Genomic DNA, 26,631 nt, shown 5'->3' on the forward strand with positions numbered 1-26,631 from the left:
TCGGGCAGCATGGTCTGGAACCTTTATTTTTCTAGCATAATAATTTAACGTATTTACATACTACACACTCACTGTTTTTACACAGAAACTTACTCAATATACCTATGAACCACATCTACAGGTTTCTCTGCAAAGATTCGACACAATGGGGGGGGGGGTCAAGCACAGCAGAGGGGGCAATGTGGTTTTGAGTATTTCCAAAGAGAGACATGGGAAGATCTGTGAAAATCAGGGTTTTGCCCCAAGTTTTAAGCTCTCCCAGGAGACCCGTGAAAAGCTATAGCCTATTTGCTTGGCAGTATGGTCTGAAATTCTTCTGGCTTTGGACTTCATAGGACAAGTTCAAGCAATTTATGTTCCTTAGAAACCCCAAAGAAAACCTGGCCCTTCTCTACAAAAGTACTTGATTTCTAAAAGTTATCTGTGGGAACTGTAAAGGACACACAGGGACACCAATTCTGAAGGAGAACACTAACACATTATTACTAACGCCACTGCTGTAGGACATCTCAGGGCACCCTCTCCAGCTAAACAATACAGCTAAATAAGGAAACTTTCTTTTCCAAACTATTGGGTGGACACGGTGGCTTTGTTCTCCTCAAAAGGATAAAAGGTGTAGCAATCACACACTCTAAAGGCAGACCTTGTAGAAACGTCTATTGTTTTTACTTTTATATTTGCACAGAAATAGTGGTTCAAAGTATCCAACATTTTCCCTTCCTTGTTCAACGCAATCACAAGTTAATAGCTATTGACAACTTCTGAACTTGGCACATGGCTACACAGGTGAACCAAAGTGGCCATGCTTGAAAGCTCAGGGTTGGTCAGTCCTAAAGCAGCTTTCCTAGAAGGATCGTCTTTTACAGATCTAGGTCCTAACTCTCTGGAGCTCAATCTTTAAGAATACAAAGCAGGGTGCCTTCATAGCTGCCCCCAAGGTGAGACTCTGCCGCCTCTAGATCAACACACAATCCCACCCATTGGCAATATCACTTCTAAGAAACACATCTTCACAAAAGACTCCCCGTTTCCTGCCAGCCTTTGTCTGTCAGTCCCACTGGCCAACAGGACATGTCAAAAGGCATCGCCTTGTCCCAACAACGTTATTTAAGGTTTGTTATCTTTTGCTTGTGAAAATGAAAACTTTAAATATTAAAACACAAATCGTATCACTTCTTGGAACCAAAACACAGTTAGTTATAATAATACAAAGCTACCTATTCAGGAGTTAACTTTGCTAGCCTCACTGTCTTCTGTTACGTCCCCTTTATAGCTGACACCAGCAATACAATGCAGGAGGCATGGGAAGACTTTACCTGGTGAGGATCTCACTAAGCTGGCAGAGAGTTGAAAAGACGGCGATGACTTGGGGAGTGAAATGCCTAGTTATGACCATCAGGACGCATAGGCATCCACAGGCAAGTGCATACTAATACACACCAAGACAGATTTTCTCTTCTTCAGGCCGTACTCCTGGACCTCAGTATCAGAGGAACACTAACAGCCAGTGCTTGGAATCCAGAGGGGAGGTTAAGGAGATGCTGGAGCAGAGCCAGAGAGCACTGTCAGGACTCCAAGCAGCCAAGGAGAAAGTCAAGAATGTGACTTTTACAAATTACAAAGGAGGGCAAAGCATGATCTCTTCTGAGTTGATTTTGTTTTGCTTAAAGAGTTAATGGAGGGGAAACTACAATTTACACCGGGATAGAGGATGAGATAGAGTTACCAGCTGGGGCACAGCAAGATGCCTGGTATTTACTTGAAATGGCCACCTCCAGACTGGTACATAACAAACATCAGCTTCAGAAGGGTCACCCTAGTAGGCCATATGTGCTCAAATGCACATAAGCGAAGGCTGAAGTTGTAGCACTAATGTGCCCATGTACTGAAAAAGCGAATTGTTAGAAACAGGGCTCGTTAGTGAGATCCACATTTTAAGAATCAAAAGTACTTACAAGTGAGGGGACAACTTTCCTCTCAAATTGACACTTCAAAGGAAGGGAGACAGCTCCATCAGGAACTGAGTGCCTTGGTAAATCAGTAGCAATCAGTAGCCATGGGAAGTGCAGGGGGAGCAAGCAGAGGCGGTACAAACTAGTCACCTCCAAATGGATCGCTGTGGTTGGTGTCTGTGTATATGCACTGTACATACTAACCAGGTACACACATAAATATTTAATATATAAAAAATAAAGTGCTTTCTAAGAGGCCCCTAGGCAGGGACGTTATAAAACATTTCACAAAACAGCAAAACAAAATTGATACAATCAAAAAAACAACACTATAACCAACATAGGTGAAAACAGCCAAACACATAATGTACAATCTGGTGTTCCAGGACAAACATCTGTCATATACATGGTATATACATATATACTTTTTCACTCAATATATTATGACAATATATATTTAAAATTTTGTTATAGACAAAAAAAAAAGAAACTCAGAAAAACAAAAAAACAAAACAAAGACAAGAAACAACTCCTACAAAAACATAATAAGGATCAAGCATGTGAGTCCAAGACCAACAGGCAAATCCCTACATCCCCCACAGCTGCTGGGGAAGATGTGCCAGCGTTCCTTTCTTGGGTGCAGCGCTTCCACATCCTCCAAGGCACTGTGGGCTGCAGCAGTAAAGTTGGCATCACCAGTGGTGAGCAGGTCGAAGACACACGATTGGAAATAGATGTCCTTCACCGGCATCTTCTCGTGGCATTGGGTGCTGGCAGTCTCCAGTGTGTAGCCAGGCCAGGCCTGCACTGAGGTGGTGTGAGGCAGGCTGTGCCCCAGGATAGCAGACACCTGGCCTTGTCCATCATCAATGCATTCACTCATGGGGCAGCCATTCACACACAGCTGCAAGTCCTGGCTTTCCTCATAGGACATGGCCAAGTCTTCGGGCATCCGGATAGCGAGGGTTAGGTAGCGACCCAGCTGTCGCACAAACACTGTGGTGCCTATGTAGCGGGCATGCATCTCTACGTAGCGGCCACTCTCCTTCTCCACGATGTGAAGACTCTTCACGTCACCGTCCCCCCCACTGGTGGTGCCATCTACAAAGGCGGCCGGCAGGTCATCTGTCACAGCTTGGTACACCTTCTGATCCGTGCACTCGTGCTGTGCTTTGAAGATAATCGTGACCTGTGGGGTGGAAGATGCACAAGTTAACACAGCTGGGGGGAGGGCGCCACTCCACAGCAGAGCTCCCTACGCCTGCTTTGGAGCGAGCCTTGGGAACAGTACATTTATTTGTCTCCTTCTAAAACTAACTAAAGTAGAGCATAGTTGGGGTGAGGGTGGAGGTTCCTGGCTAAGATGAACAGAAGCTTCTAGGGGCTTAATTAATGATATATCTAACAGAGCCCTGCCTTCTACAGAGATCATTCACTGACTATCTCCATTTTGCACGACTCATCACTATTAATATAAATACTGAGAGACAAGACAGAGGCTCTTTGGGGGTGGGGGTGGGGTATCCGCAACAACTACCAATCATGTGCCTCGGGAGAGATCTCTTTAAGTCTCTTAATCAAATGTTTTGCATAAGTGCTTAATCCCTGTGACAGGGAATTATTTGGCAAGCATGGCTCTCAAGCACTGGCAGAGATAACATGCTCCAAACCTCGGAACAGAAGATGGTTTCCTTAAACTCCACCAGGGGCCTGACTCCTCACAGCTTTTCCCAGTAAGCTCTTAATTTTCCAAATGAAGCAAATAGTTCAGAGAGGGAAAAAAAACCCTTACCCATTGATAAATACAAAACCTTCCTCAGTAAGACCGCTCTTGTCCTTGCGGAATCCTTTTGTTATAACAATTATAAAAAACTGTAGCAAATGAACCTGTTCCCAGTTTTGCAGTCAGCTTCTGAGGGGACAGGTTAAGTAGGAAGGGGCAGAGTTCTGTGTGCCCCTCCCCCAGCACCATCTGACAGAGCCTCTGAGATTCAGTTTACGCAGTAGCAGTTTGTTACAGAGCCAGTTATGCAGTAAGTTTGTTTGTTCCGGTTTTTTTTTTTAAATTAAAAAAAAAAAAGAATAAAGGACTGGGTGACTTGAGTCAAGAAGGCAGATAAGCCACACACTCCACGAAACTCTGATGCCGTGAGACTTAGCTCCTGCAAGGAAACTAGTCAAAACAATGGACCCTTGTTTAAGAGGCCAGAAATGCCCCCCAAATCCTGACTACCACCCTCAAGCTCACGTCTGAAGTTTCTCCCCAAGTCAGCCAGCAGTTGCTCACACTATTTAATTCCACATGTTCCCACTGGTGGTACTTGACTGGAATTTTCCAGTCATTTCATTTGACTTCAGCCAGTTACAAAGCCCAGCTCTGAGGCAGCTGCACTGCAGCAACTGGCTAAGTTCATATCCGTTGTTTGCAGCTGCAACTGAAAGCCAGACAATGTGCTGTGAAACCCTGGGCTTTCTCCCCTAATTACCCAGAGCCACAATTTGATTTCACGACGACCAGCCCTTCTCACATTTCAACACCTTCTTTACAAGCCAGAGAAGGTGACTAGAGATGACTTGAGGAGAACTGCTGACTCTAACCATGGGACCTTCCCCTGTGAGGCGGTCTGAGGTGGGTATCTAAGGAGACTATAAAACACATTTATTTGGTGGCTCTAAAGTCAGTTTGACAAGTCCTTTTTTAAGACAAGCTGGGATTGCTAGGAGGTGAAAAGATTAAATTCAAGTAAATTCCGTACCTGGAAACACTGGGGGAAGGATAGAAAACACTGAAGGTTAACCAACACAGACAGCTAAGAGCAAAGTCAGTAACATTGTTTCACATAGTCCTGAGCACAGATCGGCTCAGCTGAAACACAGTCAAAAACTGAGAAAATCCAACAACTCAGTAACGTGTCTTTCTGGTCTAACAAACTTGTTTAAACCAACTTGGCATTGCATGCAAGGACTATGAACATTTTGTTCACATTAGGAAGAGAGAAAAGGAATTCAGTTTTGTTGGGGCAACAAAGCAGAGCTATCCAATTGCAAACCAGTTACCAAAAAAGACACACAGGAGTCAATGCTAAGATGAGTGGAATAGTTTCATGTTTAACCAAGCCTGCCGTTTTCATTAGGCACAGCAATTCCAACGTGGAACTCAGGACTAGTTTTAAACACCCCTCACCCACTTATCCTCTGTGATACAGCAGGGCACATGGAAAACTAGTGTTCTCTTGGGCCTGTACCTATCGAATATTCTACTCTACCTTATAGATTTTGTCTACTCATTTTACTTGATGAGACTTTCTGTCTGATAAAATTACAGTGCTATCTTTCAGTTGGCCATGTGTGTAGAATTATCTGTTGAATCAACATGGCAAGGGGCTGAAAGAACCTCAGAGCATGGGGAAGGGTCCCTGAGAAGTCCCTTGTAGTTTAAGTGTGTACCTGAGCAGGGACCTAGATTCATAATCAATGCAGTGTAGAAAAAACTCTGGGTAGCAGTTTCACATGACTTGAGTTTTGTAATTCCATGCCACTCCTCAGAACAATTACAACACAAGCTCTCAACAAGCAAGCACTCAGCTGTGACCAGCATGAAATCCATTTTAGATTGTCTACCTCTCCAGGAAAGCAAAGCTGTTCGTCCGTACTAATTCTCACTTTAAAAATATACAAAATTTCACTGGAATTTTTGCAAATTCCAAACCTTAAGAATGTTCACATAGCAGCCATCACAATCCTAAAATGGGTATTCAAGTTGTTTACAGCTTTCACTTAGCACTTAGAAACTGTAAAACACCGGCCATGCTGCTTGCTTCCCCTCCACTAACTGATCCATATTCAGTAATAACTCAATTTGTCACATCTGCTCATGCCACACCATTTATTATTGATGGGTGGCATTTCTGTGCATTTAAAACATCGATGTCTTTTGTTAAACCTCCTCCATGTAGTTCCTCTTAACCCCGCCTTAGACAAACTACTCTAGCTTTCCTCATTCATTTTTAATCTCACTCCAGAGATCTCCACCACCCACAGGGTCTATAAGGAAGAGAGGGAGAGCAGCTACCACATACGAAAGACAAAAGGAACTTAAGGGCTGTTATAAAATGAAGAACAGCGAGCGGCTCTCAACCTTCCTAATGCTGTGACCTTTTAATATAAATATAGTTCCTTGTGTTGTAGTGACCTCAACCATGACATTATTTGTTGCTACTTCATAACTGTAATTTTGCTACTGTTATGAATCATAATAGAAATATCTGTGATTTCCAATGGTCTAAGGCCACCCCTTGTGAAAAAGGTGTTTGAGATGCTCAAGAGGTCACAGCCCACAGTTTGGGTACCACTGGTTAAGGCGCACCTGCCTGCCTCTCTTTCCAGCCAGCAAGTCAAGGAAATACACGAAATGGAATTGAACAAGTCCTGAGGAAGATCTAAGCCCTGCCTCACCAGTATACAGAGAAATCTTCCCAAGGTACACTACTAGCCTGGAAAACACCACACTCAGGTTTTAAAACACAAGCCCACAAAGTCGGTTCTCTGTATAATCTGTAGCTCTAAATACATCGTGGAAAACAGTTACCAGGGTTCAGTCAGCCCACTTAGCATTACAAGTACAAAGAACTTTCTGGAATGAATCCTCAACAAGAGAACTGGGCTTTCAGAGCTAAAAATGGGACTAGAAATGAACCCAAAGCAATGAAATGGAATTGAAAGGTAATTTGATTAGTATCTGGTCAAAATTCTGCCCATGTACAAGGGAGTTAAAATGAATTTTATTTCATCTAATTAACTGATATGTCCACGTTGTCAAGTCACCTGGGTGTAATTATGTTGAAAAAACAGCAGACCCTCAAGGAGACCAAGCCTGGGCTCAGGCTCCCTCGGGCCTGCACATCCTCTAGACAGAATAACAAGATCATTCCAACAGCAGAGCACACTGTAGTACACTGGCTTCGTCTCCATCCCTAACACACCCAAATTCTACTCATGAGGCCAGTTTTTCTCAGTGTGAAGAAGCTCACTGAGGAAGATCTCGACTGTACTTTATTTCCAGGGTCACCAGAGTGTGGACTGTAGCTGGGGCCTCTTCTGTGTAGGCAAGGAGGGGACTGATCTTTAGTTATATAAAACTGAGGGTAACTCTATTTTTCACTTTTGTGAAACAGGGAGGAAATTCTCTCTCACACACACACACTTAGATTAACTTTTTGTCTGAACAATTTGATGCAGAGCCCAGACAAGATTTTATATGTAGTATACTAAATGGAGGGTGGTAGATACATGCTGTCACTGACAATGTCCCCCAAACATCAGGAAGGTGGTCTGTTAGGAAGCTGCAAACTCAATAAACTGGAAAGCAATTTTACAACCACTATTTAGATTCCAACAAATATTATACTCACAGAAAGTCTAAGAATTGCAGAAGTATAAGCTGTTAAATGCTTTTATTGGTTAGAACGATATACTAACAGTTAAGACAACACATGTTTATAAGGCGAGCAGCATATTAAAAATCTTACCCTAGATTCCTTTTAGGGTTTAGGCAAGACTAAGGTTATATATACCTTCAAAACAGGTATCAAGCATGTTTGCTTCTACAGAGCTCACTGCTCAGAGCCCTCACGGGCAGGATGCAGCCTTCGGTGTTGCCCTAGGTAATGAACACAAGCAAGAACAGGGGCTGCTTTGGCCGCTGAAGGGGTACTTGGCAGCAGATGGAGAATTAAGAAGCCAAACCAAAGGGGAAGGACACCCACTGCTGAAGGCTGCTAGGGTGGTCCAGAGACGCACCGAGCCCAGTCGCTGGAAAAAGCTCTGAGAAGGAAAGCAATCTGGCCCAGGGATAAGACACGAAACGGACAAGCACAGAAATGCCAACTTTCAAAAACCAGTTTCTATATAATTAAAACAAGGAAGGCGGGAAGCGTAAATAGGCAGAGAGACGGGGAAGTTAGCCAACTTCCTTCCACACACCAGAGTAACACCATGCAGAGCATGAGGAGGCAAGCCCTCTGGGCCTGCACATCTCAGCAACTTCAAAACCTCCAAAAGTCTGGGTTCAGAGTTTGTACCTCGAGGAGGCCGAGAAGTATTACAGACTAAGGCTGCCACTATTTCAGATCAGAGGCTAAAAACACTTCAAAGGTTGAGAGCTGTGGTGGGGGCAGTAGCCCTCAGCTAGGCAGAATCTGTCACAGCAGGTCCCAGTTTCCAGGAGGCATCCTCTCTGGATAAAGGGCAGGACTACAGATCCTTCAAGTGCTCAGGGTAGAGGTTCCACTGTAGTTCCCAAACCGATGGACAGTGGGAAAGCATGGCCTCTGACTACTTCTCTGCATTAGGAGAGGGAGAGAAATCCTCAACTTCTTCACAATACACACAATCTTGACATCTCTAGGTTCAATCAAGTTCCCAAAGACAAAAAAGAAAAGGATTGAAACTGTTAGAATTGGTTAGTAGCCGGGTGTGGTGGTGCACGCCTTTAATCCCAGCACTCGGGAGGCAATGGCAGGTGGATTTCTGAGTTCGAGGCCAGTCTGGTCTACAGCGTGAGTTCCAGGACAGCCAGAGCTATACAGAGAAACCCTGTCTCGAAAAAAAAACCATTAAAAAAAAAAAAAAAAGAACTGGTTAGTAACTGACCAAAAATCTCCTTGTGCCTGGGTAGGAAGAGGGGAGAGACGTCAGTACCTGACAAATGTCTGTAGGTCCAGACTGAACTCTGAGCACTTGCAGGGGAGATGAGAAGTTCTGTTTAAATGCTGTGGTACCCATCACATCCACAGTGCAGACAGTGTGCCAACGTAAGAGAAACCTACCAGAGTTAGCTGGACTCCCCCCTTCCCCAGCCCCAGCCCCAGCCCCAGCCCCAAATATTAAAATAATCAGCTAAGTGGAACAGAAAGAGCTCCCAATTCTCTAGCAAGCTGGTTTACTTGAGTTCTATTCTCTCCCCCAGTATCATAGGTTCACTCCAAGGCAGTCTAGTTTAATCTCTCTTAGGTGTGTTAGCTCTTCCTCCTTACCACTCAGATAGGCTGAGCACTTTGTTAAATTACCCCACCCACAAGAACACAAAATCCAAACACTGGAAGGGCAAGTTTCATGGCAGTCAAAACAAATAAAGAAAAACCAGGGAAGAGAACATTTTCATTGTTGGATTTTTCACTGTTTCTTTGTTGCAGTTTCATTGTTTCAATGTTTCATTTTCATTGTTGTACAGTTAGGTAACTCTCAGACCACATTCCACAGAGGCAGAAAGTGTTTGGTGAGCATTAATTGAAGCCAGCGGCAGCAACATCACAAGGGAACTCGAACCACCAGCTTTTCCTTCCCCATCCTTCCCCTCAAAGAAAACTGAACAGGGCACAGAGAGACATTTGGAAACTTGACAGAGAAACAAGTTCTGACTCTCAGTTGTGTATCAGACTTGGCTTCCTGCCCTTGCCTTAAACTATGGAGGAAACTATGGAGGAGAGCGGGTTTGCTTTGCAGCAGCAGAGGCCTACACCACACAAGGAATCCTGCCTGGCTTGGACAAACCTGTTTAATTTCACTTACCAAGGGGGATTTTTAGAAGGTGTCCTCCTTCCAAGGGCATCTGGAACTCGGGAGTGGGCAGTGTCAGGAAGGAAGATTCAAAGATGGCAAAGAACTTCTTACCCAGAGAATTTTAACACACGTGGGAAAACCAGGAAAACACAGCATAAAGACGAAGCAAGGAGGCCATCCATCTAACAGAATGCTCTTTCACTGTACACACCAGTCACCCAGTGAGACTCCTCCTTTCCCCTTTCTTCTCCAACATGCACTTGGAAAGCTTTCTGCCTCTGGGCAGTTTACTGAAACTATACCACACCGTAGTTCCTGCGGCTAACACCTTATAATCAGTACAAACAGCAGCCCTTCGGGAAATTGAGAGGGACAGCGGACCCAGTTTCACCCAGAAGCGGGGCTCATTTGTTCTTCTAAAACCCATTCTTTAACATTTCAGTGCTGCTTCTAAAATAAAAATTCAGGAATGACAAAAATGTCTAACATATTACTTAACAAGGGTTTTAAAAATTAGATGGGACCCTGAAAGTTAATCAAGACCGGTGACGGTGGAGATATGGAGGGTGGGCACTAACTGTGGGAGATGGGAAGCCAGAGTGTCAAATCCCAGGAGCAAGCAAGGCAGAAGGGGTCGGCCTTGGATGATGGCCCGTGACACCCTCCACGGCAGCTGCTCTCTCTGTATTGCTTCCTGACACCTGTGTCACCCTGCTAACTAATGTCTCTGGGAATCAATGCATTCTACCAAGAAGCTCTTAAGACAGCTGGGTCTGCACAGAAATCTACCCTTTCCTGATGCTGTACGTTTCAGGTATGTGCCCAGACAATGCAAAGGCTACATTCACCCCTACATCTCCTACATGATGATTAAGAAAAACAAACAAACAACAACAACAACAATAAAACCCCCAAAGGCAGCAGCACCAAATTAGTGACATTTTTTATCAGAAATTATTACACCAAGGGAGCTACAACTATAAACTAGCATCTTTGTAGTTAAGAAGGATCATACGGAACAAATGTATATATCAAAAGCAAATCTCAGGTTTCAATGACCAGATACTTCTAAAATTAGGCCCCTCACCACCATGCCTACCATCACGTGAAGGAATGGGGTCCATACTTCTAAGCACAATTCAACCAAAGCGAAAGAGGAACATCTTCATTGATAAAAATAAAAGGTCACTACTGTGTCACAGGTATCTACAGTTATTAAAACAAATCGTTGTAGAAACTTGGCTACAAGAAAGAAAATATTCTAAGGTGTGAGGTCAAGAGAGGACCGATTTCCAAACCTTGATCTGGAGATGCATTTAAAATGACAGCTGAAAGCTTGTGCAACGTGGGCATGTCTAAGCAATAGATAATAATCCAGAATGCTCTGCATGGCCACTCCTGCTGTGCAAGTGTCTAAGGGCTAGCAGAAAGAAATGGTCACAACATGTTCTAGTGCTACCAAGCACTGGTGGATTTTATCAGAATGGAAACCTTAGGCTACACAGCTCGAGAAAGACATTAGCCAAAAAGAAAGAAAACCAAGCTCTCTGCGTGTCTGATGGAAACTCTCAGAACTTCCAAGAAGCAGCTAAAGGATTTGAGACGTATAGATATTATGAAATTGTTTTGGCTAGGCACTGGGCACCACCCACAGGATAGCAGGAGCTGGCAGCCACTGTAAGAGCTAGAAGTGTCCTACCTGGCCAATAGTTACCTGGCTCAGGGAAGCCCAAGGAACAACCTCTTTCTTAAAGGCAACCTGCCGGGGCAGTGGTTGCACACGCCTTTAATCCCAGCACTTGGGAGGCGGAGGCAGAGGCAGAGGCAGAGGCAGAGGCAGAGGCAGAGGCAGAGGCAGGTGGATTTCTGAGTTCAAGGCCAGCCTGGTCTACAGAGTGAGTTCCAGGACAGCCAGGACTGCACAGAGAAACCCTGTCTCGAGAAACCAAAAAAAAAAAAAAAAAAAAAAAAAAAAAAAAAAGGCAACCTGCCTTACAGCAAACCCTTTCTCTGGCTCAAGGAAAGAGCCCAAGATGTGTGGTTCCCAATCTTCCCTACTTCTAATTTGTTTACATGAGATTTAAGTATTTTATAGAAAACCAGAGAAGTGGGAAAGACTATGATTACATACAAATTAATGGGAAAAATAAAGCAAATGAATACTTGTGAAAATCATTACTAAAAGCACGCCGTTGTTAGGAAGGTAACAAAGTATTTAAACTGAAGAGTACTTTGAAAGGTATACCTGAGAGCCTGACTTACTTTTAGTTTCTATATTACATTCTATCAGTTTATCACGTGTTTGCAAGGAGAGCTCATGCGGAAATCAGGGCACAGTTTGTAGAGTCCGGCCTCGCCTCCCACTTCAGTTCAGGAGCTGACCTCAGGTTGTAAGGCTTAGCTGCAGCTGCTTTACCCACTAAGCCATTTTGCTAGCCCGAGATTGAGGATTTAAAAAATGTCTACTTTCATTTTCATTCTTTGTAGGTCTGAGGAGGTAACTCACAGGAGGCAAACCCTCCACCACTAAACTCTACTCTTGTAACTTGAATACGTGGGCACATACGAAAGGATCAAGAACTTTACTTTTTAACCACCCCACCATCTGAGACCATGCATTTACATATCCTCTCTAAGGACCTCTGTTTAAGAACAGAAACCCAAGCCATTGAATGGGTATGTTGAGTCTGAGAGTGGCAAAGAAAACGTGAAGCAAGCCAGGCGTCCCTAGGATAGGTCACCTGACTCCTCTGGGGCATGTGAGGTACAGGCCAGCCACTGCCATGTGGTTCTCTGGAACTGACAAGGTATAACTGCCTCTTCCCCAACAGGAAACCCTTTTTCTCTTTGTGCTCCTAACGTTGTCAGTTGTAGCCCCCCCCCCCCCCCCCCCATTTCACGTTCTCAGAGCCTGCATGCCTGCAGCTGCCTCTCACAGCCGAAGGTGGGGAAGATGTCTATCTGAGATGAGGTGGTGTGTGTAGGTGTGCCAGAGACTCTTGCAGCCCCGGGGTGGAGAGATGAAAAACTTGCCCTGGCTCCCCACCCTGAGCAACATATCTACCTGGCAAGCTAGTCCACTCTTACAGTCTCTTCCAGCGAGCAAGGGTATAAACAAAAACACGGAGGCCCTGAGAAAACATACTTGTGCACACCGTGAGCACCTGGAAAACATGCCCTTCTTTACCCATAGGGAGGGGAGAGCCAGTGTGTGGCAAGAGGAGTGGATGAGGAGAGATAAAGCCACATTAGACCATAGGCCTACCTGTCTTAGTTCACTCACTGCTCATACGAGAAAAAAGTGTAGTTAATAAATGTCCCCGAATACAGTGACTTCATCTTACTTTAATCTGTTTCAGTGTCCTTTGGTGACAGGTGGGAGATATGTTTGGAAGAGAGACCTCACTAAGTTCAACTTGCAGGGAGCTGGCTCAAGAAGCCGGGTTCCCAGAAGCCAGTTGTCTTAGTGACCTCACACTGGGTAAAATACCCAGGGTCTAGCATTTCTCACAGTGAGATGCATGGATGTTTCAATGTAACACTTGAGCCTCTCTCAGCTGGCCTTCCACCTGGCATAGTTACTCTTTAAGTACACTGATACAGCATGCAGGTCTTGGAAAATGCCTGAGCACACAGGGAAGGTTGAGCTCAGCTTTGTACAGTGCTGACTCACTCCACACTGGTCTGAGTAGGTCCAGCAATTCTCAGTAAGAAAATGAAGTGTACCTCCCGAAGACTGGGTTGGTACCCTACTGTTTATCGGAAGTGTTCTAGCTGATGGAATAACACCTAGTGGATTCCTATAGGACAGAATTTGGGGATGGGGTGGAAAGCAGGTGGCATCTAGATGGAAGGAGCTGGCCATCTCCCCATCCAGTCACACCTTGTCCCTAGTCTCAAAGCGTGCAATCTTTCTTTTCTTTTCCTCTCTCTGGACAACTGGATGCTTGTATCTTGTCTTGCCTGAGGCTCAAAGCAGTAGATTCAGTCAAGCTAGGACTGAAACCCAAATGACCCTTCTCTCCTTTTTGCTGCTTCTCCTCAGGTACTTGTCACAGAGATAAAAGGGAGAAGGCTGCTGTGTGCTGAGATTCACATGAAGAAAAACCTTTCTTTCTTTCTTTTTTTTAATAAAGAGAAGGCATTTTAAAACAGATTTAGAAAAGAATTCAGATTTTGCTTAGAACGTGTTTTGTAAGGCACCGAGCCTCATTGCTATTAGTTTTATTACCACTTTTTCTTTAAAGTCCTTAAAGGCAGGTTTGCTGCATAATCGCAGGCCTTCGCTGATTTCAGCAACACGTACCATACTGGCCTTGAGACAGAGCATGGAAACTGGCCCTTTGGATACAGGGGCGCCCTGGAGAACACAAATACTAAAGCCAAGCGGCCGGTGCTGGGGTGGAGGACCACAGAGCAGGGCTGAGCAGCATGGGGGCAGGGCGCTAATGCACAGCTGAGAAAGCACACATTCCAGCTGTCTTCTGGAATCCCTGTCAGAAGGGTTTCCTCCATTTTGAAAGAACAAAGAATTTGGCTCTTACCAGATCAAGAAACAGACCTTTTTTTTTTTTTTTTTAAATATTATTATTAGTTTGCTAATCTAAATTGTTCTCTGTGTGTATATGTATATATAATAAATTATTATTTAATTTGAACAAAAGTCTTCCAAATCCTCAACTATTTGAACAATGGATGACTATTGCCATGTTTGGGGTGTCTTATGACTGTTGTAATCCTAGACTCCTAGACTTTTGGCAATGGTCTAACTTACAACTTCATAATCATTTGTTTTTTAACACACACATAATATATATATATGTATATATATATACATATATATATATATATGGCTATGTATCTATCGTAAGGGATTTTGTGTGTGTGTGTGTGTGTGTGTGAGTGTGTGCCTTGAGTTCATGTGCACCATGCACATATATGTAAGTGCCTTCAGAATCTAGAAGAGACCATCAGATTAAGGATCCTGAGTCATATGGTTGTGAGCTGTCAAGCTGGTGCTGGTAACTGAACCCAGTCTTCTGCAAGAGCAGTAGCTGCTCTTAATTGCTGAGCCATCTCACCAGCCTCCTAATCATATGTCCTTATAATCCAACTTTTACCAACCCCATAGTCTGAGATCTATGAAAGAAAAGTTATTTATAAACATATAGGGCCAGAGAAAGAAAGCTTTATTTTGAGATGTAGAATGTGCTAAGGCAAGAGGCAAGCCTGACATTTTACAGGTTTGAAGTATAAACATTTTGGAGATCCCCTAAAGTCTGCTGTGCTGGGACAGTCTCTGTGCTCAAGAGCAATGCCTTCTATTTTTAGATTTGTGACACTCCTGGGTGTCTCCAGATATCTCCCGAAGTGTTGTAAAATTCCCTTCACAAAATGCCAAGTAAAATAATTTAAACTCACTTAAAAATATGCCACACATTTGGAGGCAAAGGCAGGAGTCAAATGAACAGCCACAGGACTTCAAAAGCTTGATCTTGGTCAATTATATTTAGTCTATGACAACTAAAGAGCAGATATAATAAATACAGGAAATTAAAGCAAGATGAGCTAGTCTAACTGTGGCGTTCGTGGCTGGGGAAGACAGGGAAGGAGGGAGTTTAGTGGGACACTGGGAGAAACTCCTTTGACTTTATTTACGAATGGTAAGTTACTTAGCCCTGACTGGTACTTGGAGACCCTCTCCATACTTTCTTCCACCTTGCATTGCAGGAAGATATCAGTACCTTGCAGCTGGTATCAAAGGTCTCTCCCTATACATGATCAATTTCTTCAGAATAAACAAACAAGGAGCACAGACACTGGTTCAGGGTAAGCCTAACGTAATTTTGCCAACTTTCTTCTTAGCTTCTGACTTACAGTGTTAAAAGAGGGTGTGAGATTACACAGGGCTTATACAGCACTGTTCTGCAACAGCCAATCCTTAACTTCCTTGGTTACCAAGAGGTTAGTAACTAAAGCACCATTGTGGGTTTGCCACTGGGAAGCCTGGCTTATGGCCATAACATTTACTATAGCTTCTAACTCTCCAATAAAGTACGTTTCCTGATGGGCCACTGCCCCAGGCTTCACAGCTTTCTTTATTCAGAACACCCACTTTCATCATCGGATGAATTTGAACGTGGATTTCTTCGGGAAGAGTCTCTCACACACACATGAGCTCTCACAAGACCTCAGTGGGGAGGGCACATGTTTTTCTCATTAAACAGGCCCGCCTTTTCTCCCTGGAGAACTTGATTTCACTGTTTACGTTTTATCCTTCCTATCATTGTCTAGTTAAGTTTAGACCCACATCTTACATACCAGAGAAAATCTCTCATTAAATAATTTCAAACCTTTACCAACTCTGTTAATAACTTTCCAAGAAGATATACAAATGGTTCCTCTAAACTAGGCCTTTATAACAACACATTTTATAAGTTGTCTGAAGGACCGAACAACTTGAATGGAAAGGGGGGCGGGGGAAGATGCATACTCGCCTTGTTTGTAGCAGTTGCACTGGACCCGGGGACCACAGGCACGTTCGTCACTTGAACCGAAAGGTAATTGTTGTCTATGAGTGGCCAGGCCCCTTCCACTTTGCATGTCTGGAAGTGATCCTTGAAAGTTCGAAGGTGAGGGTCTCCAAACAAGCCACAGAAAAGGTAATTGGGAGGTCTCTGGTCCCCTCCCCCATGTTCTCTGACTCCCCCGTGGCTGTGGTAGTTACAGGGGTCATGGGTCACTTCCGGATTGGTGGAAGATGTGGGTCCATCCTTGGAACAGTTCCTCTGGCTCATGAGATCACTGATGCCTAACACAGCAGAATGGTACACCAGGTTGCCTCGGCAGGCCTTTGAAGTTCGCTGGGTGCAGCCAGCATAGGCGCGAAGTGCCTTGCAAAACTCAGAGTCAAACCCATCAGCGGCAGAGTTCAGGTGTGCAGTCAGGGCCACGAAGTCTGTGGTACATTTCTGGATTCGGCATTGAGTAGGCTGTTGGCAATCACCTATGGGAAAGAAGGCAGGATCAGGCATGCAACTGGGTCATCACTTCCTGGCCAGCATGAGGAGACGCTATTCTCCCTAGGAACTGTCTTTTCTATCTCATATACTCCCATTTTAAGACACCTTCACAAACAAGGTTATATTGTGTTATTACGTCTCTCAAATGAAGCCACCAGGAGAAAAACTTGATACAGTTAACTGAAACTTTGAAGCTTGGTCTTCGGTAACTGAACAAGAGTCTAGTCTAGAAATAATCACCAGGTTAAAATTGCAAATGAAATATTGTTTCTTGTTTGCTATTTTGACAAAGAGCCTTCTGCTCCAAAGCAAAGTCAAAGATATGGGCTGTTTTGATTTTTAAAGCTGTATGAGTAATTTGCTTTAAAAAGCAGTGGAGAGATACACTCTGCTCACAGCTATGATTAAAGCCTACACACCCAAAGAAAGGCTAAAATGCTAAATTATAGTTTGTTTAAAATAGCTTTACCTGGTTTTCTATGGCTACAAGGTAAGAAAATCAAAAGAAAAAAAATCAAGTAGTAAGTCACTGTACTTTCCCCGAAGTACATTACTAATAAGCTACATCAATGCATCCAGCCACAACGCCTTAGCTCCTATAAGACCTAAGTACTTGGCTAAAAAAGTGATTCACCTGACCAAGATCCAACTTTACTTCTCTTAACATGTCTGTCACACAGATCTCAAGCAAACCACAAGCACAAGACAACTAAAAAAGTATGCCACATCAAAATTGTTTTTCAAAGTGGAATCAGAGAACTGTAGAGTCAAGAATTCCGTGTGTGTGTGTGTGTGTGTGTGTGTGTGTGTGCTTGTGAACATACACAACTCACTTTCCCTTTTAACTCGGTTAAAAGAAAAAACAGTTTAAAAAAAAAGTTAAAATGAAAACCCAAGTATAAAAAGTTCTTTATTTAAAAAAAAAATCCAAATTATCTGTCACTTGTCTCTCATAGAGCAATTCATTAAATGTCTCAAAGCACAAGAGAAAAAGACAAAACAAAACACAGTTAGTCACCTGTACCAATTGATTACATATTGTTTCCAAAAGGTCTCCTGAAGAGAAACACTGGCCTATTTCAAATTGTATAAAATGAACTGTAACATATATTTGTTACTTAAAATTCCTTCTAGGTGTTTAACTTATGGAAGGAAGGCTTAGCTTAACATCTTCACATCTTAGCAGCATCCTCTTCTAAAGAATGTGCAAGTTGTAACCGCTGCATGGTTTCCAGGCATAACAATGTCTCACATTTTGTATTGGGGGGGGGGCGCTGACGTCACCGGATTATCCACTGGTTTTGGCTAGTTGTGTGTGTGTGTTTAGTATATGTATGAGTGTTTTGCTTGCACATATGTCTGTGCACCAAACGCATGCCTGGTGCCCTCGGAGGCCAGATAGATGATGGTGTTGGATTTCCTGGAACTGGAGTTACAGATGGCTGAGCCATCATGTGGGTACTGGGAATCACACTGGGATCCTCTGGTAGAGCAGCCTCTTAACTGATAAGCCATCTCTCCAGGGCCTAGCTTTGGTTTTGTTCGGAGACAAGGCAGGTTTCATTGAATTGTAGCCCAGGCTGACTTGAACTTGCAATCTTTCTGTATCAGCTCTCAGAATGTTCGATTACAGGTGAATGCCACCATGCCCGCCCCATTAAAGTCAGTCGGTTATTTTTTAAATATGTAATTATTACAATATGTGGATACAATAAACTTCAGGATTATCAGTACTTAAAATTTCACCTGATGGAAAACATCATTTAGTAATCTCTATATTGATTTGAAAGGTGCCTGAATGTTTTTAAGTTTTAATTAAATGGTAAACTTATTTCTGCTTTAGCTGGAGAGAAGTGTGGGAGGGTAACAGTCTGTCACTGTTGTGAGAGTTCAAAGACCCAGTTGAGCCTTTCTTTTCGTGTTTACCAGAATAGACGGGGTTAAAATTATTTTACTATTTTGGAGCTATGGACTTATAACACTCACTAGACCACTTTAAAAAAAAAATCACAAAGTCATCTTCATGTGCTTGGTCCATTCAGGGCTTGTTCAGTGCAGCACTGACAGAGACAGCTCGATTTACAAGGTCCCTGTCTCGAAAACAAATGGATTTACTTTCAACTACTTCTACCGAAGAACAAAACAATCAAACCAATTCACCATCCCATAAGCCTTCAAAGGAAAAGGGCATCCAAGGTCTTGCCTTGTCCTGGTGGGATTGTATACAACTAACTTGCCTTAAGGTCAGTCACTGATAGCTGAAGAAGCAGCGGGTGACAATGAGACCACTCTTCTTTTAAAATAAGATACACAGCAAGCACAAAACCAGTAAAAGCAGGGCCAAGATCACTCCCTAAGGAACAGCTCTTGGACCTTAAATAATGACAGCACTAGAACTTTCCGCTAAACTTGTAGGGCCTATTTGTTCTTTTTATGGTCTATAAAATCTATCTGAGCACACAGTTACTTATAATTATTTCAAATAGTCATAAAATATCAAAAGTAAGGACAGCAGGGAGATACAGAAGCCCAGTGTTTAGAAGAAGAAGATGCAGCATTTATTCCCAGTGTTCTTTTGTTCCCACCTGCCCCCCCCCCCCCCATTCTCAAGCTTTCCTTTTTTTATGGTGGGTAGGTGCTGACTGCTTTGAGATCACATACAAAAACAGCTCTTTTGCTTTGGCTGAGGGGCCTAACAGTCCTTGGCTGTATGAGGATCAGAGGGAGGAGGGCTAACTGAGGAGAAAATGCTTTGAGGTCAGCATTTCCAGCTCCATCACAGGCTCCGGGATAATGACTAATTTGTAGCATACACCCAGAAATATCCCAGCTTCATGAATTTATAATGACAATGCACACTTTGCCTGTTAGAAGCGGTAATGTAAGCCTCCTGTCAACATGCCAAGACAATGCAGGGCAGAAACACTCTCCAGGATGTGGCCAAGGAGGCCATGGAGGGTCTGAGTAAGCAAGAAGGCCTGTATGTGATTGTCACTCACGAACTGCAAAGGTCTTCTTAGAATAAAATCATAAGATAAAATACATGTGAAAATAAACAGGCCATCTCCCAAGGGCAGAATTCAAAAGATGCACTTACAAAGAAAAATGTCGTATTTTGGTGTCAGGTCATCTCCAATTGGCGTGTCTTGTACTTTCAGCCAGTTACTGTAAGTGCTAAAGGATTCGTGGTCTAGAGCTTTCGTTTCATTATTTTTTAATGAACATAAGCAAGACAGCTTCCTTCACACCAGGACGACGGCACAATTGCCAGGTTATCGTAAAGGAAATGAGCTCTGGTGAAGCTGAATTGAGTGAACTATGGAGCCATATGGGGCACAGCGGCAAATGATATGGACTAAGACGTAAAACATATGGCGGTCCATCTGCAAGTAGCACTGGCTAGGTTCCCTGGTCTGGAAAAGAACCCCTGCATTTCAAATAGAACGACTCTTCAAAGAGATCTCTCAAAGGCAGCTCTGCTTCAGCAAGTTGTTCACAGCAATGATACCCTTGGGTTCAATCTAAATGTGCGCGAAGTCTGCGTTACTGAAAGGAACCTTGTGGTCCAAAGCATCTCAATTCGGTAAACCTTTAGTCCAGTTTCTCATGCCTTTCACAGGGCAGCAAAGAAGTCTTCAGGAACTACACTCCAACCCTGTCAGGACCTCACAGCAACCAATATCCAAGCTGCCAAGAGCTCAACCTAGCTTTCCAGTTTCCCTTTCATAAAACACAGTTTGACATAATGGATACATATTTCTCACCCCAACACTCCTGAATACTGGAACATTAACAAAAAGTTTCCATGAAACCGCTTGCAGACATTTTTCTAAGGTTCTATCTAAAGCTACTAATTTAAAGCCTTAATCATTCCACAACTGGCTATTACATTAGCATAACTAGTCCATTTCCCCAAGGGACACTGGTACAATGCAGCTGTTATAACACCTCGAAGAATTGTCTCTTCAATGTCATTTTATTCTACCTAAAAGGCCTTTTCAGCTACTTTAGCACGGTTGGTATATCTTATCACATAAAAAGTTTTCTGTACAGCTGAGTGATATTAAACTAGGATTCTCCAGACTCGAGCGGAAGGGCCTCCAAAGAAATCTATGTAAAACAATGATCCTTTTAATTTTTGTACTATAGGGAAATTAACGCTCTAGGCAAAGTTAAAAAAAAAACAAAAAACACGGCACTTCCTTGTAAAGAAAACAAAAAACAGGCACCACACAAGGGCCAGGGTCAGGTATATCCACCCGAAGGGCACATTCCTCCCTCGGCAGGGGCCGTGCGGACCTTCACACCGCAGCAAGCATCTGTCAAGCCCGCTAGGAACCGAAAACACAAGGCTGCCCTCAAAGCACGTCTTCAACTCGCCAAACTCTGCGCTCAAAGCAGCATTCGCAAAACCGAAAGACATCCCGGTTAAGTTTCTTCGGAATTTACCCCCAAACTCCGGTGCAAATCTTTGCACCGTGTGCGATTCCGGGCTTCGCCGCCACCCCCAGCTGTAGAGGAGAAACAGCACAGGGCTCCCAGTCTCCGCTCGCAGGCGACCAGGGTGGTGGAAACCCGATCCGCAGCGGGCCCCAGTAAACACTCCTGCTGAGAGCAATAAAGGCCCGGGGTGTCTGTCCCGCACACGGGCCCCGCACGCTGGGACCCGACCACCGGCTGTCGCCGGCGAAGGCCAGAGGCGTAGGGCAGGAACGTGAACCCGAGACGGTGAGCGCCCTGCTCCCACGCCAGGGCCGTGGCGTTCCGGACCCAGAACAAAGCCCGCGAGGCCCGCTCCCCACCCGGCCCGCGCCTACCTGCGTGGAGCAGCCCAAGGCTGAGCAGCAGCAGCAGCAACAGCGGCGGCGGGGGCGACGGCGGCCAGAGCCCGGGGCGGCGGGACTGCTCAGCCCCGGCGGCGGCGGGGGCGGCGGCGCAGGAAGGTGCTGCTCTCACGCCCATGCCCGTCCATGCAGGTCTCGTGCGCTCCTGCGAGGGCGGCGGCGCGGGCGCAGTGGCTGGGCCGGGCCTCGGACTGCGGCATGGGCCGGGGCGCACGCCTCGCTTCCTCCTCTTCCTCCTTTCAGGCCAGCGTTCGAGGCCGGCCGCCACCGCCGCGATGAGCAGGGCGTCGCGAGCGCAGGGAGGCGGCAACAGGGCGCAGAGACATCGAGACGGCCGGACGTGGCGGGCGGGCAGAAAGAGGCGGGAGAAAAAGATACAAAGACCGTGAGCGAGCGCCGACGGCAGCCGGGAGCTCAAGGGCTGAGCCCTAGCTGGCGTGGGCTCGACGTGCGTGGATCGGAAGGACCTCACCAGCCGGAGCAGGCAGTGGCCCGGAGAGCTCCGCACCGCGGCCTGCGCGGTCAATCAATCTCAGCCCCGCACTTTAGCCCCGCCCTACCAGGCTCCCACCAATCCTTGGAGGCCCCGCCCCCGGTCAACCTCCTCCTCCACTTTCCATTGGCTGCGAGCGTGCCTCCCGCCCTCGCGTCTCACTCAAGTTCCGTGTCCGCCGCCCGCGGGTGGGGCAGCTTCTTCAAGGCTCAGCCTCCCTCCTGCCGGCTTCCTTGTGCTTTTTTTTCCTCCAACCCTTTCCGCGATCACGGTTTTCTGGTACCCAATAGAAATGGGCGACAGCGAACCGGCCTTTAACCTTTCCTTGAATTAATGAGCTTCAGGTTCAGCTTCCTCCTAGGTTTTTTTTTTTTTTTCTTCCTTGTTTTTAATGACCCTTCCCAACTCCTTTTCCTATCCCTGAGAGCTTCAGTTACTTGCAGGAAGCCAGCGCTTTCCCAAGCTCTGTGTAGCAGGTCCCCCTCAACCCCCACCCCTGTCTCAGCCAATCGCAACTGTTGGACGTCGTAGCAAATTTGTTGGGGTCTCTTGGCAGAACAAGAGTCTATCCGAGCCGCGTTAGATACTCAGATGACACCGAGGTCCGTAGCAGATGGGTGGACTGAGAAGGTACCTGCGAGCTCCCAGCGGAATTCGCTGGCAGCTGCGTGAGGCTCTGGTGTTTTGGTTTCTTTGACATTTTCCCAGCTTCAAAGCGGAGAACGGGAGTCAGGGATTGGGCGAACTTCAACGTGTTCGGTTACAAGGTAATTAGATTAATGAGAGTGGTGAGTTTTTATGCAGTGCAATTATGCCACGATTTCTTGTTGCTCGGTGGCTTTTCCACAAGTTTCCAGTCTATTAAATTAATCCAATGGTAGGTCTGTTTCTACCTGACTTGTCCTCCAAAACCTGGGGCAAACCCCCTCCAACTATCTCCAAGGAAAAGGGCTAGTAAACGGAGACAAAAGAAAGCACTTGTGGAGGAGTTGACGATAGGATCCAATTTGTCATCAGATAGTGTGAAGTGGCATCTCCTCTGGAGAGTGGCGTCAGTGCTCCTAAGAGCCACGTTACTTTCCCCCTGCCTCTGCCATTCTCCAAACTGTTGAGGACTGGCATTTAAAATGCACTTAGCGCAATCTAAATTACAGTTTGCAACTTCACCTGCTACATTACCCAGAATCTCTAATTAGGAATCTCCTATCAACTACAGGCACATTAATATTCCACATGTTACAGTGTGCTGATCAATGACCAAGGATAATTGGGGGGCAAGCCTTAAGTCTCCCCATCTTATTCATTAGACACACTGTGGATTCCTCAAACCACCAGATCCCTAATGAAGGAGACCTGTCTGTTTTTACTGTAATTTTTCATTACTTATTACAGGCCATGATGATTCAAGTGGTAAACACACCTTTCACTACTCAAGATATAATCCAAGCCTTATGTCTATCTTTAATATGCTTAATAATAGCCTCAGAGTTGCCTGGAGAAATGACTTTTCATGGGGGGAGGGCTGGAAGAATCTGACAGCTTTACATAATGGTGTATACTAAATGCTATCAGGACAAACATTTTTACCATCTTGCAGTTACTACATATAATAGACGAAACACAGTTCAGAAAATATTAATAAGCATCTTTCTTTTAAAGAGTGATCACATGATGCTCTTCTTAAAAGTTCTTTTAGCTTGGAGCTGTAGAGATGGTTGAGTGGTTAAGAGCAGTGGCTGCTCTCCCAAAAGACCTTAGGTTCACTTCTCAATGCCCACCGGCAACTCACGATAGTCTGTAACTCCAGTTCCAGGGGATTCGAGACCCCTTCACGTTCACAGGCACCAAACACACACATGGTGCACAGACACACATGCAGGCAAAATGTTCTTATACAAAGATTTTAAGTGCTTTTAGATAGCTGATTAACAGCAAAGTGTAGAGTTTTCTTACCTCAATATTTAATTATATCCCCAAAGGTACATTAGGCTATCATTACATCTCATATAAACAAAAGGTTAAAGATCAGTACATTCAATTTGGAGTCTTTCTGCTGATGACTTCGCTTTTTCTGCACTATCTTGTGTGTATATATGTATGTATATATATATATATATATATATATATATATTTTAAATACAAGGGGGTCTAGATATTCTTATCAGTAGAGGGCACCCTCGAGTTGCTTCAAATCCTGATATCAAGGAAAAAAAACTGGGGTGGTGGTGGTGGGGGAGGAGAATCATCTTTAAGGTGTTTTACTGCACCTCTGTTGTAAAATTTGACAAGCTTAAGACATGTATGCCTAACAATTCACTTTTTATTACAGCGAAGTGTTCAGCTGCTAGAGGAAAATGCTATTTTTTTTAAAAATAAAGTACAAGGTGGTTCCTATTTTCATGACATCGGGTTCATTGATACAGTCTGGGGTGAATCTGGATGTTAGTTAGCAAGATTTGAAATCAGCTTGGAAACCAAGAGCATGTTGAATGGCTGGTTATAGGGTGGCCACTCGTCAAAGCTCCCATGCATCAGGTTAAAGCAGAATTTGGGACGGGACAAAGAAAAACCCAGGGAGGAAGCTAGAACAAATGTGAGGATTATAAAAGTTTTACATTTTAATTAGGAAAAAAAGTGAGATGACTGGAAACTTGAGCAACCCCCAAATCCACCTTGTGTCTTGCCATCTGCATTCTTTCTCTCTTCCCCTTTGTTTTCGAGGAGTGGTGAGAACAGAACAGTGCATCTAAGAGACCCAGCAAAGCATACTACACCATGGGCATGCAATTGGGTAATTAAAACGGATGCCAGAAACGTTAATAGATTCTAAACATGATGCAGTTTCATTTCCCAAATCCTTACATAGTGTCTTAACTGTTCCCCAGGTACTGTATCTCCAAACCCAGAAACCTAACATGAGGGTCTCTGCTTAACAGCTCACCCAGGACAGAGAAGTCTGCAATAAGCTATTTGTGTAACCCATTCCGGAGTAAGGGCTCCCCTGCTGCTCGTTGCTCCACAGTGTTTGAAAATAAGGGGCTGGAATAGCCCAGAGTCCAGCAGCATGTAGCGCCTGGCTTGTACTTACATCATTGTTAACCCTTCTGCACCTGGAAGGGGCTCAGCGGGATCAGGATGCCCCCGAGCTCCGGAACACGCAGGACCTAGGTGTAAGAGAAGAGCCCCAGGGCTCCGTGTGAGCGCTGAGCCCCTGGAGAAAGAGAGAGAGACCACGGAGAGTGCAAGGGGTTGCATCCCCGGCCCCTTGATCCCTAACAGACTCCAGTAGGGCTCGCTTCTGGCTCTCAGGGCTAGAAGCGGCAGGTGCAAAAAGCATTTGGGAGCCGCTTGCCAGTGCTTGGAGGTAATGTGCTTCCTGTCCATTTATCTCAGGAAACCAGCACAGCCTTCCCTTCGAAACAAAATTAACCTCTCATTAGCCAGCCACTCACTCCCAAGAAGGCCTTAAAAGCTTTACCCTCTCACTAATGTATTTAGGCTTTTCTTCCAGGCAAACGAAGCCGAGGCTGTACTAACATCAGCCCCAGGGGTTCCTATGGGCTCCCTCAGGAGCCAGCCAGCCTTTCACCAGTCTAGTTTGGGAAATTGGCCAACACAGGATCCCAGTTTGTAGAAGCAGTCCGACCCAACACCCCTGAACGAACTTCACACCACCCCCGCCCCCACGATAAGTTTGTCTCTGTTTTCTTGGGCTCCTCTCACATTAAAGCTTCAGCTCCATTACCCCCGAGGAATGGGGAAGGGAATGGGGAAACTTCAGTGGCCAGCTGTTCCCAGGTCATAGGAGGCGACTGTCCCTTAGGGGAAGCGTCTACGGAAAGCTGGGGGTTGGGGAGCAGCCTTCCTTAGACTCTAGTCGGTTCCAGGCATTGCAAATTAAACGTGGCCAGGAGCTTTTGGAACGCCAGGGCTTTCTCACCCTGGACCCCACAGCCCGGAGCCTGGCAGATTTATACCACACAGGTGGACCAAGACCTAAACAAAACAGTCCCGGCCGCTGCCTGCTATTCGCCCCCCCCCCACCGTCCTCCGGGCCCACCGCAAACTTCAACAAAATAAACAACTCACCACAGGCATTCCCTTGTCTGCAGCGCGACGCTTGCCAGCTGGGAAAATAAGCCGCAAGCCACGCGGCCGGGGCGCAGGAGGGAGGCCACGCCGCGCCCGCCACTCTGCCCCAGGTGGGCGGCAGGCGGGCGGCTCCACCCGGGGGCCGCTCTCCAGATGCCGGTTCCCGAGTGAGCTCCGGGGCAGTGCTTGCACCCTGCCAGCCAGCGGGGCCTCTCTGTCACCTAGGCGGAGAGGGCGGGGAGACAGGTCCCTCTCCCCAACTTCCTCCAAACTGTTCTCTTCCCACCCCTGCCCCACGGCCACAGAGGCAGACAACCTCTGCAGCGCCGGTCCCCAGTCCACCGCTCTACCCTACTGTCCTGCTGGAGACCCGACGGCAGGGAGCGTGGTACGCCTCTCCCCGTTTCCAGGTCCTGCTCTCTCCTCTCCCGCGGTCCTACACACCGGCTTGCACAAAGGCGCCTTTCACGCCGCCAGCGCCGCCCTCTGCGCCGCCCTCCGGGCCCGCAGCGCTGCCTTTACCCACCCGGCTCATCACGGTCCTGCTGCGGGCTCTGCCTGTTGTCAGCCGGACGCGTGCGGTGTTCGCACTCCGCGCCGCCACGACGGCAACAGACCCCCCTCCCCTCGATTTTTCTCCTCGCTTTTTATAGCTGTCCATCAGTGCC

General features: G+C 45.6%; 1 protein-coding gene across 6 annotated transcripts; it reads right to left on the reverse strand.

Annotated features, from left to right (window-relative positions):
- Positions 1-26,586, reverse strand: Rgmb (repulsive guidance molecule family member B). Of its 6 annotated transcripts, NM_001372256.1 has the most exons (6): positions 26,490-26,586; positions 25,961-26,184; positions 24,960-25,035; positions 21,352-21,614; positions 16,010-16,518; positions 1-3,141 (listed from the first exon to the last, which is right to left on the reverse strand). In NM_001372256.1, the coding sequence occupies exons 3-6, from the start codon at positions 24,962-24,964 to the stop codon at positions 2,485-2,487; spliced, it is 1,434 nt and encodes a 477-aa protein (NP_001359185.1). In that variant the 5' UTR covers positions 24,965-25,035; positions 25,961-26,184; positions 26,490-26,586; the 3' UTR covers positions 1-2,484. The 6 variants fall into 6 exon arrangements, with proteins under 6 accessions (NP_001359185.1, NP_001359186.1, NP_001359187.1 ...); NM_001372257.1 differs by lacking the exon at positions 26,490-26,586 and having other exon boundaries at positions 25,961-26,405; NM_001372258.1 differs by lacking the exon at positions 26,490-26,586 and having other exon boundaries at positions 24,960-25,082; positions 25,961-26,405.
- Between the last annotated feature and the right edge of the window lie 45 nt (positions 26,587-26,631).

This window comes from Mus musculus, chromosome 17 (assembly GCF_000001635.26).
Source record: "Mus musculus strain C57BL/6J chromosome 17, GRCm38.p6 C57BL/6J".
Lineage (NCBI taxonomy): Eukaryota > Metazoa > Chordata > Mammalia > Rodentia > Muridae > Mus > Mus musculus.

Excerpts from the sequence above, each read along its gene's own strand:
- Rgmb (NM_001372256.1), bottom strand. Across the intron at positions 16,519-21,351 it reads CCTTGGGCTGCTCCACGCAG|GTGATTGCCAACAGCCTACT; the intron begins GTAGGCGCGGGC and ends TCTTTCCCATAG. Across the intron at positions 3,142-16,009 it reads GTGCAACTGCTACAAACAAG|GTCACGATTATCTTCAAAGC; the intron begins GCGAGTATGCAT and ends TCCACCCCACAG.